This window comes from Triturus cristatus, chromosome 5_1 (assembly GCF_964204655.1).
Source record: "Triturus cristatus chromosome 5_1, aTriCri1.1, whole genome shotgun sequence".
In the NCBI taxonomy this organism is placed as follows: domain Eukaryota; kingdom Metazoa; phylum Chordata; class Amphibia; order Caudata; family Salamandridae; genus Triturus; species Triturus cristatus.
In genome coordinates this window covers 526,762,143-526,777,044 of record NC_140587.1, presented here as the reverse complement: position 1 = coordinate 526,777,044, position 14,902 = coordinate 526,762,143, and the positions used below count along the sequence as shown (strand labels likewise).

At 42.8% G+C, this 14,902-nt stretch overlaps 1 protein-coding gene across 2 annotated transcripts in view; it reads left to right on the top strand.

The window, feature by feature from the left end:
- The window catches only part of LOC146831152 (uncharacterized), a 1,851,363-nt gene that overhangs the window by 1,818,109 nt on the left and 18,352 nt on the right, over nt 1-14,902 (top strand). For both annotated transcript variants that reach the window (XM_085605390.1, XM_085605389.1), the window contains one exon: nt 6,213-6,315. In XM_085605390.1, coding sequence (XP_085461516.1) covers nt 6,213-6,315 — 103 coding nt within the window. The remainder of the gene's footprint in view (nt 1-6,212; nt 6,316-14,902) is intronic.

Here is a 14,902-nt window from a genome sequence, read left to right as displayed (position 1 = left end):
CGCTATACCAAGTCACGGGTGCCAGGGGGGGGGCAGGGGCGACCACCGAACCGCGGGTCAACCCACCGCCGGCGGGTCAGCCGGGCTCCTGGACAAGGCCACACCACCACACCCCGCTCCGCAGTCCGACCCCGCTTGAGAGCTAGGAGGGCGCAAAAGCGAAAGTGAAAGTGCGGGGTACGCCAGTCGCCCAGCCCCGTTCGCCGCTGTTATTCACTTTGTCCCCGGATCGCCCCACTACTCCAATCCGGGGGGCCGGCGAGGAGAAGGCCACAACCTTCGATCGATGCTCCCACCGGCGTCCGGGGTCCGATTCGAGCCCAAAAAACGGGTGGCGCCTCAGCTCCGGTTCCCCAACACAGTCCCCTCAACAAGGACAGGATATCGCCAGGATTAATTCAGGAGGTCGCGGAGGTCCTCGGGAGCCTCGCACCTACGCGGCCATCTTGGTTGCGCGCTAGGCTCCTCATCCAACTTTGTGTTCTTGTGCATTTTGCATAACTTTCGGGTTTTTTTGTTTATTAATTTTCTTTGTTCTATAGGAGAAGGGGAGGTATGTTGTATTCTATGATGCTGCTCTGCTGATGCCGTGATGTCACAGTGTCTGGTGCATGCTCAGAATGTTACTGTTCAAAGGTGTAACTCTGTAATGTTACTGGCTGCTGCCTGGTTGTACTTGGCAGGTGATGTCCTTCAGCTGTGTAGTCTCCCCTTCAATAAATTCATTCTTCAACTGGACAACCTCAGAGTGAATTACTACAGCGTGCCACCAAATATTACACGGGATAGCAGAAAACGCACACCAGCAACTCCGGAAAACATAAACACTCACACATTAGAAAAAGTGTGATGACCAGATTTATCTAAGTGTCAGAAGGTCTTCGAATAATTCGACAACAGTTTTGCACGACCTTAACCCACTAAGAATTTCATGTGGCTGGGTATTTTGGGGAAAGGGGGAATGTTTCCAAATCAGGTGAGTTTTAAGGTAAGGGAAAAGTGGGCAATTACTGATGGCCCCACCATTCAAAGTCTCCCCTTGTGGCAATCCCACCAGGCCATAAAACTGTTTAACAAAACAAACACAGCTTTCAGTCTCCTAAGCAAAAAACTTTTCAAACCGCTGCAGAGTATCATCCTGTGCGGTCATTGTCCTCCACCCCATGCTCTTTGCCCCTATGTTTGGAAGAGTACCTCAGCCAGTCTGTGATATCATTTTAGCTCATGTGCTGTTGAATGCTAGTCACGTAAACCTCTCCTTCTGAGTGTTAAGTGAACTGCAAATCTACATTAGGTCACTTGGCACTGCATCCTATATTTGGTAAAAGCTCCTGGAGGCAGTGTAGTGCTGTAAAAGAGAACTCTGAAAGAAACTCATACGAGTCCCAGGTTACTCAAACAGGAGAATCTGGCTCTTCCACCCGAGTGTTGCCCATATGTGGCGATTTTAACAAATGTCCCTTTGCTTTTGGGTAACAACAAAGAAACCACAAGCTAATTGAAAAACAAAGTGTGTCATTGGCTATCTCATAATTCACGCAAATTCCAGCTTGCATAACATCTTATTCATCTGAAGAGTGAGTTGGATTGGCCCCCTACGCAAATCTATTTGTGGGGACTGCAAAGTAATCAACTGCAAATCCCCGGTTCTAGCAGAAGAATTGATCAAAAGTGGGGGGGAATCATGAGGGTTGAGTTTTAACCAGAGGATTGGCATCATGCCATTGGTTTTTTTTTATCAACATCTGAAGTTCCCAAGTGCACCAACCATATCTAATGCCAGTGTAGCCCAGTATCTGAAGAGGCATGACGAGCAATTTGCAATAGAAACGAGCAATAGATATCAAGCACTTAATGAGCTGGATAACCCAGATTGACTAAAGTTGGGTAATGTTGAATCTATGGTGGCTCCAGCCATGGACCTAATTGGTCAATCCTGGTGGGGGCACCACATATAATAACACTGCAACAGAAAATAATAATCAAAGCTCAGTCCCCCTTCATGCATACCACTTACCTGTCCAGACCTCAAGGAGAGATAATCCAATAGCATGATATCTGTTCCAGGGCAGTACAAATGATGACCTGCAACTGAAAGTTATTTTGTGGAATATTGCTGGATTAAGGTTCGCTCCCTAGCATTTATGAAGTGGTAGCCCATACTCTCACTGTATTGGAAAATTGTTACCTAAATGATAAAAGCATTATGTTTAGCTTCTCTCACTTATTAAATAGATTGAAGACCCTCTTTAACAGACAGTGCAAAATAAATATAACTAAGCGAAATGCTGCACAATGGTATAATGAGGAATGTATGCAAGCCAGAATAGAGCTAACTGGGGCCGTAAAGAAGGGAATCTGGCGTGACATAATAGAAAGAAGAAAAGTTTACAAGAAGATGCAGGATAAGGCAAAAATGATCTGGGAGGCAGAGAACTGGCATACCCTAGTAGAGGCATCCAGACTGAAGGATTGCCAGTTATTTTGGCACCTACTCTCTAAAGGGGTAACACAGCTGTTTAAAGAAGATGACTTTCATATACAGCCACATGTCTGGAAGACCACTTTCGGAAACTATATTCTGGAGAGGACTGTGAGTCCGAGTGTGAGACATAACAACATAACATAACATATACTCTCCCATCTGCAGGCTGGTTTTAGGGCTTCCACAAGCACTCTAGATCAGGTGTTCCGCTTCCTTATGCTCATTTGGAAGGAAGTTACAATTAAGAGGGGACAACTGTATGTTGTGTTTGTTGATCTTAAATCAGCATTCGACTCTATAAATCGTACCAAGCTATGGGCAGCCCTTAGGGATCTTGGGATACCTAGTGGCCTACTTCAACTTTTGGTCCGATTACATCAAGGCAATTATGCTAAATTTAGGTGGAATCCTGATGGTGGTTTAAGTAACAATATAACTGTCTCAAAAGGGGTGCGGCAGGTCCGTGTTTTGGCCCCAACTCTGTTCACCCTGTATATGAATGGGCTTATCAATGAATCATACGACTGTGGAGGTGATCTGCCAAAACTAGCTAGTAAACTAATTGCCTCTCTCTTATTTGCAGATGACATGCTGCTCAAAAACCCCAATGGGCATCCAGAATGTCTTAAATAATTTTGCATCAGCAAGTGAGGATCGGGGCCTTGAAATCAATTGCTCCAAAATAAGTTAATGATTATTAATCCTTATAAATTCTCCAAGGGGAAACTGAGGTTGAGCTCAAAACTTCTAGATCAGGTTAAAGTTTTTGATTACTTGGGAGTTAGACTTACTGATAACATGGCATGTATACCTCAGATTCAGAAGCGCACCATCACACTCCAGCATGTGGACTGTGCAATAGTAAAAAGAATCAAATGATCAGCCTTCCGCCCAATTTCTCCTTCAATAGAAATACTTCGGGCCAGAGGGTTGGGCGCTGCCCTCTATGGTGCCGAATTATTGGGGATGGAGCAACTGAATCAGTTAGAGGTCACGGAAAATACATTTTTAAGATCAATTCTAAACCTACCAATGAACACCCCAAAAATACCAGTACACCTTGATATTGGCCTAAAATGTATCACTCACACTGCTGTCCTAAAGGTTCTTGTGTTTTGGGTGAGACTTTGGACTAGTGACACCCAGATCCCGGTTAAGGACGCAGTTGAAGAACTACTCACCCTTGAAAGACAGGCCAGGCAGCGGGCTGGTTTAGAAAGGCCAGACTGAGGTTCTTTCAATTGGGGTTGGGGACTCTGTGGGACGATCCAAAGTCCATTACTACAAAAATGCTCCCTCAACTCAAAAAAAGGTACTGGGAGTATATTGAGTCTATATGCACTAATACCAGGGCACAAGGCACTTTAACCTTTAGATTTCAAATTTTTCAAAGTTGTTTTAAGTTTGATAAATATATGGATGAAGTTTGAAATATGTAGAAAAGGTATGATCCAATGTTCACACATGGGGATTGTCGTAAATAGTGACGTACACAAACTGTCTTGGAGGTCCGTTGGCGTATTTTAAAAGACTATTTTAGCCACTTCATGAGGCCCCAAAGAATCTTACCTAGGCAAACAATTTCATATACTAATTTTTAATGATGTTTAGAATCATGAAGTTTTATGATGTAATTTTTATTCTTTTTAATTCGATGATTTAATGTATGGTGTGAGTTGTTTTCTATATGTGAATGATCATATTGATAGAATAAACTACTACTACTACATAATCTATGATGAGAGCATGAATTAAAAAACAAAAGCAAGACAAAACCGCACACCAAAAAAATGTGTGCTCTGTGCAATACACATAAGGCAAAGGTCTACATCTATGGGGAACCACGTGTCCGAGCTTTTCACTTTACAGGACCAGTTTCCATGCTTTTTGTTAAAAAAACAGACAAGAATCCATGAATGGTTAATACCAGCCTCGAAGTGCCTCTGGCTGAAAGCAAATGAAGGAGGAATCTCTTTTGCCATGAAGCCTAGGGAGGTACACAGAGCTAAAGAATGAACTACCCTTCCAACTTTTCTACCTGTAAATGTGTGTGTAACTGATTAATCAGCAAATGGAAGGGCTGCTTGGGAGCTAGTGCAGATTTTAATTGATGAAGTCAGTGCTTGAAAAAAAATAGAAGTGCAGGTACCCTTTACCAGAGCAGGACCGACTTTAGGCCACACTGGGTGCTGACCTGGACGGGAGGGCATGGTCCTCGGGGTGGGGTGGGGGCACGGGGGGCACTGTGTTTAGCAATAACCTACAATTTCAAAGCACCTGCTGCAGAGTTCCTTGTGTGTTCAGCTTTCAGACAGCAATAAAAGTGTGGCATGATAACTCTTGTGGTTAATGTTCCTGCTAGAGAGAGAGATCTGAGTTTTGTCTAGTAGCAGTTTTGACTCACCTTACAGTAGCTTAGAGGTTATTATGCCTGCTGCAAAGAATAGATCTGTATTTTATATGGATATTTGTGAGGATTAGTAAAGCCAGCCTTTACCGGCACTTAAAAAAATTAAATGTATGTGAGAGAGGAGCTATGGAGAGATAAGGGGCTCTTTTGCCGGGTGGTAGTGAGGAAATATGAGGAGGTCATGGGGGTGGGGACAAAAAGATTGTCGCACCAGGCACCACTAGTGCTAAAGCCGGCCCTCTACCAGCATACCTATTCGCTTCTGAGAAGTGCAGATACTCCCCTATTAAAAGTATTGCACCACTGCTGAGAAGTGTGGGTACTCTCCCTCTGAAAATAAAGAAGTGGAGGGACTCACTACCTGACAGTACAGGGCCATTTAAAACAAGAGAGATGGAGTCACTAGAAGCTTCATAGAGACATTGTTTTCTTTTTGTTAGGTATCATAAAGGTATTACCAGCTGAGTTCTTTGGAGTGTCCTTTTAATGGGCACATAAAAATATATTTGCACTAGGTACAGTCTCACGGCGTATTACTAAAACATATATTTTAAAAACGCTTTCTTTTTCTTAAACACTTTTTCCACCTTTTGAAGCAGCCTATCTTATACAGTGTGTAATACAGCATAATAATGGCAAGCAAATTCACCCTGCTTTCTGTCAAAGGCTGCTACCTCGTAGCACTTTAAACAAGTCACTATTCCCCACTGAGGTACCCAGGAATCATTTCTGAGACTCTTTGGTCCCAAACACACAGACATCTGCAGTGATCACATTCATCTGCGGTTTAGTGCATTTCCTACTGCTTTGGTGTAACCCGCATGTATTTTTCATTGAAGGTGTGTACCTTATTTCATATGCACTTGCTCGCACGTGAAAAATGAACAAAACAGTTGATGAATATTTTGTTAATTTTAGCCATGTCGTTGACACCGCTCACTCCCTGACCCCTCCACCATTGCACAAAGGATCACAGTTCCCATACTTTTTCATGCACTTCAACTGAAGACCAAACATGCAACCTTTGCTTTGGAAAGAGATGCCCCACCCTCCCCGAAAGGCACGACTTCATTAGAGTTTTTTTTAATTGATCGTCTCTTCTCCTCACAAAGCACAGGATCATATGAATAGTTTAATAGTGGTGAGGAAGTTGGAAGATGTAATTAATAGGGCTGAACTGAGCAGTCATCGGAATGAAAACAAAAAGGAGGTTAAGAGCGCATTTCCTGCCCTAGCTTGCCATAAAAGTCACCTTTCAACATATGTTTTCTTCAGGTATATGAGGTTTTCAGCTAAACTCTTTTTTGTTTACTCTAGGCATGAACAGGCGAGTCTCCTGTCAGAAAAACTGGCAGCCATGGAGGACATGCACACCAGGTTAAGGGCCAACATTGACTCCATTCATCTATTGACCCAGCAGGTGAGGTATGCGAGCGGAGAGAAGGCGGTGAGAAGCATGTTGGCGCTATTTACACAAATGATTTGTGAAGTTTTCAAGTCATCCTGAATGTTTCAGTCGCAAACAAATCACTCAAACCCTAATGTATTGACTCAAAACGCTGAAACCTCCATTGATATAATGCTTCTATTCCCTAGAAATGACTGGCAAAGGATTCAAAAGAAATAACACAAAATATCTGACAACTACAAAGTGTTCTTTGTTTATTGCCCTGCCAATGGATTTCATGAATTCTTTCAAACGTACTACGATAAAAAAAAGTTCGTGTTTCTTCTTGCAAACTTTTAAACGTTGTATTCCCCAAGAGCCCGGATCAAACGAATATCCATTACTTATTTTCGTATTTTGCATTACAATGCGCAGATTAATTCCCATTTGAGCGCCTAAATGAATAACAGAGTGTTCTGTTCCATAATTTACCTTGTCTATGTGGTCTGCCATGAATACCATCTGATATACTTCGAAGTGATGCATAAATGTGGGACTTAACAAAAAAAGAAATACAAATGAATCTGAGAAAAATTATCATGGCAATCCAAGACCAGACAGCGATTGTGTTGAATAGGAGGACGATCTCTCTTTGTCTGAAAAGAAAAGATGATAGGAGCTCGCCCTGATAGTGACTGATCATGAAAAGAACCCCCAGGAGCATAGAGCCACTATAAAAAGCCCGAGGAGGAAGTCATTATACTGTTGAGGGAATAGGAAAGTTAAGTCAGAGAGTTGTGAAATGTTCTCATTATAGGTCATCTCGGTAATTATCTGACATCTACAGATGGAGTCACTTCTTAATCAAAAGAATGAATCATTACTGATATTGATTCAGACCAAGATGTTTGAAATAATGAGTGTAGTAACTCAAGTATAAATTTAGAGGTAATTTCAGCAACTTCTCTGGTGAAGTTTCAGACTTAATAATAATGAAATATCCTATTTCATTTCAAATTAATGGAAAGAAAATGGCTGCGGCCGTGTGAGCTAAATTGTCTCTGCATAATGTACGTGGACTGACCATGCTTGGAGAAAAATGAGGTCACCTATGTTTACTATCTCATTGACACTCCAGCCTAATTAATTGCTGTGTCGTGGAGCTGTGCAGAAGTAATATCTTAATAGACTACTGCGCACCATCAGGGACTGCGCAGCGCCCTGCTTCTTTGCAGAGCAGCACAATTAAAATATAGAGACCTGTAATATTTTGAATGTCAATAGACCTTATTAGAGCGAAACAAGTCATTGATATGCAATGTAGGATTACTTCTCCAAAAACGTTATCCAATGCTCTGCTCCTTCTTTTGAGAGCAGCTCTCTCATCTCTTTAAAGATCTTTTGAGTAGAGGTCCAATTTATTAATGAAATCAGGCTCAGCAGAATAGGGATCTGTGTGTTATAAAAATATTTCATGAGAATACACATTAATCAACCTATTCAGAAAACTCAGAGATAAAACGTTGTAAACTTAGTGAAAATCAAGCTATGTTTTTGTATCAGTCTAATTTATGAAAGTTTGCTTATTTCCATTCATTTTGGAAGGTCTGTGCAGTTTGTGCAATTGTGTGGAACTCGTCTACATTGGTGACTTCTGACACCTTTTAAATAACCTTTGATTTATAAATTGGGGATATGAGTAGATCAAGCAATTCTAGGATTAAGAAAATAGAGTGATTCTATAATTATCTTAAATGTTTTTGTTTCATAGATTATTATGAATTACATGTAACCGCTTCCTATATACTTAACCAAAAACTACTAGGATTGGAACACTCTGCAACTAAAGAACGTTTAGTGCGTACACGTTAATTTCTCAAGAAAGAGTGGCAAGTTCATAACCTATCCTTTGAGATTACCCAAAAAGGAACTACATTGTGACACTTTTCCAGCAACACCGCATGAGGAATTATAAGTACTGCAGGGTATGGTATTACCTGGTGCAGTGTTCGTGTTCTGCAGGTCGGAAAGGTGGATAGTGGGAAAATACTACACGTTTCTTCATTCCGTGCTGGAAAACTCAGAATATTGCATTTTCTTCTGCTCAAATTAAGTTAGGATTACCCTGCAAGATTTTTGCTGGGAAAATACCACAAATTCTATGGTAAGTTTCTATGGACCTCCTTGATTGCAGAATATATATATATATATATATATATATATATATATATATATATATATATATATATATAGTTCACTGAAAAACCCATAGGTTTCAGGGGTGTTATAGTTAGCTGGACATTTCCCTCGTACAAAACCCTAGAAATTCCCCTGTTATAGTTAGTTCAGCTAACTATAACTCGCGCCCCCGCAATGCACTGCTGATGACGTCACATATTACATCACTCATGACATGGTCAGTGACATCACTGATGACATCACTGATGACATCTCAAATGACATCACTGATGACATCACTGATGACGGCATCCATGTGAAAAATTAGTGCATCTTCTCACACCCTAATATAACCTTTGATACACCGACTCAAAATTTCAGAAGGCCGTTTTGACAAGCATAGATACTCCAATACCAATAACTACTCACCCACTCATTGACTTTTAAGTCTACATACATCTCCACTTACTCACCTGTACAGTCACTCATACTTACAGTCACTCTGTGCATTTATACACCTATATAGACACTCACTCACCGCCAATCATCCATTGAGGTACTGACACTTCTAGTCAGTCATGCAAATAATTAATCACAGTAAAATTTACTCACCTACACAGTTAAAAACACTCAAGTTCACTTACTCATAAAAATACTGACACATTCTGTGTCTTCCTGCAGAAAAACAAACAGCACATGACACAGATATCCTTGCACTATGGCGCATACAGCCACTCCCAAAATCACACACTCTCACATATAGATAGTTATATACTCTTACACACATATACACTGCGTTTCACATATGTAGTTACTGACACATGTACAACTGAGATATACATTCAATCACTAACACACCCATACATACACTCACCCAACCATAAAGTCCATCACAGATGCACTCTTAAAAACATGCACCCACTGAATCACCCACTCACACATCTAGTCACAGAGTCACACACATCCTACCCACACAAACACTCAGGCACCCATACAGATACTCAGACAACCAATCAATAACCCATATAGACACTCTTATAGCTATTCACAAAACCATGCAGCCACTTATACACCAACACACAGACACATACAGACATTCACACAGTTTAGTCACTAGTCTGCAGTAAGATACATTTAATGACTCACTTATAGACTCAGTTACGCACCTAGAAAATCAGCCATTCACACACTTGTACACCCACTTATTCTTCAACAGGCCTCTCCCTACATATATTAAACATAATAAAACTGTTCAGAAACACATACTCAATGGATGATGTCATCAGTGATGTCATCAGTGATGTCATTGGAGATGTCATCAGTGATGTCATCAGTGATGTCACTAACCATGTCATGAGTGATGTAATATGTGACGTCATCAGCAGTGCATTGCGGGGGCACGAGTTATAGTTAGCTGAACTAACTACAACAGGGGAATTTCTAGGGTTTTGTACGAGGGAAATGTCCAGCTAACTATAACACCCTTGAAACCTATGGTTTTTTCAGTGAATTTCTAATGTTTTTTAAATGCTAATTCCTAACTATAACGTGCCTGAAACCTATGGTTTTTTCAGTGAATTTCAAAGGTTTTTTAAATGCCAATTCCTAACTATAACGTGCATGAAACCTATGGTTTTTTCAGTGAATTTCAAAGGTTTTTTAAATGCTAATTCCTATCTATAACTTATCTCTAAAGATATCATGTTTAATGATTTTGATTGGATTTGTATATTTTTCAAATTCAGTGTGTCAATTTCATTAATCATCTTTTTTTTAAGATACTTTTTTATCACCATTTTTTAAACTTATTTTTTCAATTAATTCTTTTAAAAATTATTATTTGAACTTAATGGATTTTTCAAACATTTTTTTATATTTTTCAAACTAGTTTTTTTAACTATATGTTCAAAACTTTATTTTATATATTTGTTTCCATGTTTTTGGATCCGCGCACCCAACGCGAGAGGAACCGTGCATCCAACGCGATAGGATGCGCGCACCGTAAGCGCATTTCCCCGTGTTTTTTTTTCTTTTTTTAAAGGGGCCCCAGGGGGTCCTTCTGGGACCCCCTAAGCACCTCTAGAGGGTCAGAGTATTTCCACTCTGCCCCCTTTATATGTTTTACACACTTATTCCCCTTCCATCTTCTGCCTCGCTTCTACCAAGGCAGAAAATGGCCGCCAACAGTTCCTGGTTTCGAATGTAGAGGGACACTCGACAGCCAATTAGCATTCAGCGTGCGATCGGGAAGGTGCGCGCTCGGTTCGGGGAGGGTGCGCTTACGGTGCGGGTAGGGTCCGCGGATCCTCCCCGGCCATAGATATATCTATCTTTTTAACTCTAATTTTCTCAGGAACTACTGAACAGATTCACACCATATATGCAAAAGGCATGAGTCCGAACTGAGGACTACCTCTTTGCCAAATTTGGTGTCATTCCGATCAGCGCTTCGGGCTGTAGCTACGACAACAGATCCTATGGGAAATTGCATGGGGAAAACGCGTTTAGGGACCCCCCTTTTTTCTCGGCCCCCGCTTGACGGATCACCGCAACACTTTCAGGGTAGGTGCGGAGCGGAGCTGGCCAAAAGTTTGGAAAATTTCGCGAAGATTCATCAACCGGCGCCAAAGATATTCCCAATAGAATGTTGCGGATTTCCTATATATATATATCTTTATTTTATTTATTTATTTTGTGTTTTATAGAGCACGAACCAGACCTGTGAGGGTATCAGAGCACTTTACAGGATTGACAGGTGGTATACAATAGATTTAGGAGGGGTGGATACAGTTGGGATAGAAACAGATAGATACATTATACAAAAAAACAAATCCCGGGTGCGATGCCCCTAAGTAGGTATCATCCGGAAAAACCATGGGTAATGCCGTAATAGGTGGAACAAGTTGCTGAGGTGATTGTAATGCGAGCGTTAGGGAAGGAATTTGCCCATTAGGAAAGTTTTGGTCTCCTTTTTAAAGTGTGCCAAAGGCGGAAGTCTGCTGATGGAGGGCGGGAGTGAGTTCCAAATTCTTGGAGCGGCCCCAGAGAAGGCCCGATTGTACATTTTTGTTTCCAGGATGATGGTTGGAGCAAAAGGTCTCTGGCGGACCGGGAGTTTCTGGCTCCTCTGGATATCACGAGTTTCTGGGCGAGAAATTCCGGGGAATTGGAGTATAGAGCCTTCTGAGTGATGCAAGCCATCTTAAGTTGAATTCTGGCCACGAGAGGAAGCCAGTTCAGAGCTTTGAGGTGGGGGGAGATGTGGTTGAATTTCTATGAATCTGTTAGAAGTCTGGCGGCAGCATCGAGGCAGGCTTTCAATGGGGCCAAACAGTTCTTTGGTAGATCTGCAGGGGAAGAGCAACCATATTCTAGTCTGGAGATGACTAGTGCCTGTATTGCCATTTTTAGGTTGGTAGAGTCAAGGAAGGGCTTCAGTATTAGTAGGTAGCTCAGGTGAAATCTGGTAGTTTTGGCCATCAAATTGATGTGGCCACGCATATTCAAGCTGCAGTCTAGGGTAATTCCAAGGGATTTAGCAGAGTCAACAATGGTAGGAGGGCAGTTTAACGCTGTGATAGCCTTGATCCATTCCTGGATGTCTGGATTGGTTTTTGGTGGGGAGATAAGTAGGAATTCAGTTTTTTTGCGCTACGTTTGAGCTGGTTAGAGGTGAGCCAATGGACAATCAGGTTCAAGGCCTCATTCAGGAAGAGAATGTCTTCAGGAGAAGAGATTTTAATGTAGATCGTGTGTCATTGGCATACATGTGGTAGGAGATATTGGCGGTGCTTAGGACCTCTGTGAGCGGTTCAAGGTAAAGATTGAAAAGGGTAGGAGACAGGGTTTATCCTTGGGGGACTCCAACTGTGTTCAGAGGGGGAGTGGATGAGTTACCGTTGATTAGGATTCTTTTGAGCGATTCCGAAGGAAGGACCTAAACCATTCAAGAATGGTGCCATCCAGTCCCAGTCCCATATATATAATTTAACTTCTGAAAGTAGGTTAGTATATATGTTTAACAATCATAAACTTTAAGGAATTACTTACACTCACTAGATAATGTAATCAGTGATGTCACTGACCATGTCACAAGTGGTGTAATATGTGAGGTCATAAGGAGTGCATTGCATTGGCATACGTTATAGTTAGCTCAGGTAACTATAACTGCTGAATTTCTCAGGTTTCGTACGAGTGAAATGTGAGCCTAGCTTTAATGCCCCTGCAGCTGTTTTTTCAGAGAATTTCCAAGTTTTTTAAAAGTCTATGTCCTAACTAACATCCCTGTAACCTGTGTTTTTTGAGTGAATTGCTAAGTTTTTTCATTGTTATTTCCTAACAATAACATCGCTGTAACCTTTGGTTTTTTAAATGAATTTCTTAGGTTTTAAAAATTTTCTTTCCTAACTGTAATCAGAAACCTTTGACAGTGAGTGTGTGAGCGAGTGCACAAGTGTCTCAGTAGGTCTGTGAATGGGTGTGAGAGTGTCTGAGTGGGTCTATCAGTGGGCATGTGAGTGTCTGAGTGGGTCTGCGAGTGCCTTGGTAAATGTGTGTCAGTCTGTGAGAGAGTGCATGAGTGTATGAGTGGATCTGTAAGTGGGTGTGTGAGTCTGTGAGTGGGTGCATGAGTCTGTGAATGGGTCTGTGAGTGAGGATATAAGTCTCTAAGTGGGTCTGTGAATTAGTGCATGAGTCTCTGAGTGGGTCTGTGAGTGCATGAGTCTCAGAGTGGGTTTGTGAATAAGTGCGTGAGTCTCTGAGGGGGTCTGTGAGTGGGTGCATAAGTGTCTGAGTGGGTCGGTGGGTGGGTGCATGTGTCTCTGAGTGAGTCTGTGTATGAGTACATGAGTCTCTGAGTAGATCTGTGAGTAGGTGCATGTGTGTCTCAGGGGGTGTGTGAGTGGATGCATAACTTTCTGAGTGGGTGTGTGAGTGGGTGCGTGAGTTACCAAGTGGGTCTTTGAGTGGGTGCATGAGTATCTGAGTGGGTAAATTTCACCACCGGGGATCCCAAACCTGGGGTCCAACATTAATTGTATGATGGAGGGGGACAATGCTGCCCCCCTCCCTCAGCAGATTTGGCCTCGGGTACCCTATCCCCCAGCCTTCATTGTGTAGGGGAGGAGGGCTGCACAGCCCCCACCCCGAGCCAATTTCAGCCCCGGGGACCCACATTCCCAGGGCCTAGCAATAAATCCCAGGTGTCCTGGAGCTCACCCAGGGCCCCCATTGTGCTGCATGGGGACTGCAGGGGGAGCCTCAAGGCCCCCATGGTCCCAGGTGGTTTCCCACCTCCTGCAGGAGCTGTCTTTGCTATTGCACACAGGGAGCTACTGAGCTGCTGGAAATACAGATCCCTGTGTGCAAGAGCAAAAGTTTCATTTCTTTCCCTGCCCGTGTGCTTGTGGGCAGGGAAAGAAATGAAACCTCTTTTTCCAGCAGGCAGGAGCACTTTGACATGCTTCCACCCGCTGGAACTGGAGTTTTTGCTTTTGCTTGGCAGGACCTGTCAGTTCCCACCAAGCAAAAGCAAACAGATTTGTCCTGGGTAGCCCGGCACATAGCAGGAGCCAGCCCTGGGAGGTGATGGTTCCTAGGGCCATGTATGGCTCTAGGAGGGAGGCCATGCTGCCCCCCTCCTTTCTTGTTCACCGGCTGCCCTGGGGAAGTGGTGGTCCCCCGGGACCTATGTGGCCCGGGAGGGGGCCATGCGGTCCCTCTCCCATTTGTTAAAAAATATTTGGCCTCAGGGAGTTGGTGGTCTCTGGGACCCAGGTGGGTTCACAAGGCCCCCCATTAGCTGCTATTTAGCCCCAGGGAGGTGGTAGTCCCCGGGACTGATAGACACTCAGGAGGTGGGCCCTGTGCACCACCCTCATTTTTAAAAATAAAGCCCAAGGGAGGTGGTGGTCCCGGGGCTCCAGGAGCCTCAGGAGGGGACCCCATGCACCACCTCCTTTATTTAAACAATGCCCCTGTGACTTGACCCACCCAGGTGCTTTTATCAGAACAAGTGCGGGAGCCTTCGCTTGTTTTTTTAAGATTTTCACTGGATTTGTGGATCCCCATGATTTCCACTGAAATATTTTTTTAAACATTATTTTTTGCCCTGGCAGGGTCCCTCTGGGACCCAAGCACCTGAGCTAAGGGGTCAGAGTATTCCTTTGCTGCCCCCTTTTCTTTTTAAGAAAAAAACCTTTTTTGAGGAACTCAGCTGAAGCCGAGTCCAAAGATGGCTGCCAACACTTTCTGGTTGAAGAGTTGGCAGCGAACCAGATCTCTGCATGAGATCAGGAAGATTTGCGGAAGAGTCGCGTCCCTATATATAGAAATTAGGATTTCTTTAAATATCTTTAAAACTACTGGCCAGATCTACAGCAAACAGAAAAGCACTATCTTTCTGCCAAATTTGGGATAATTCCATTCAGTGGTTCAGGCT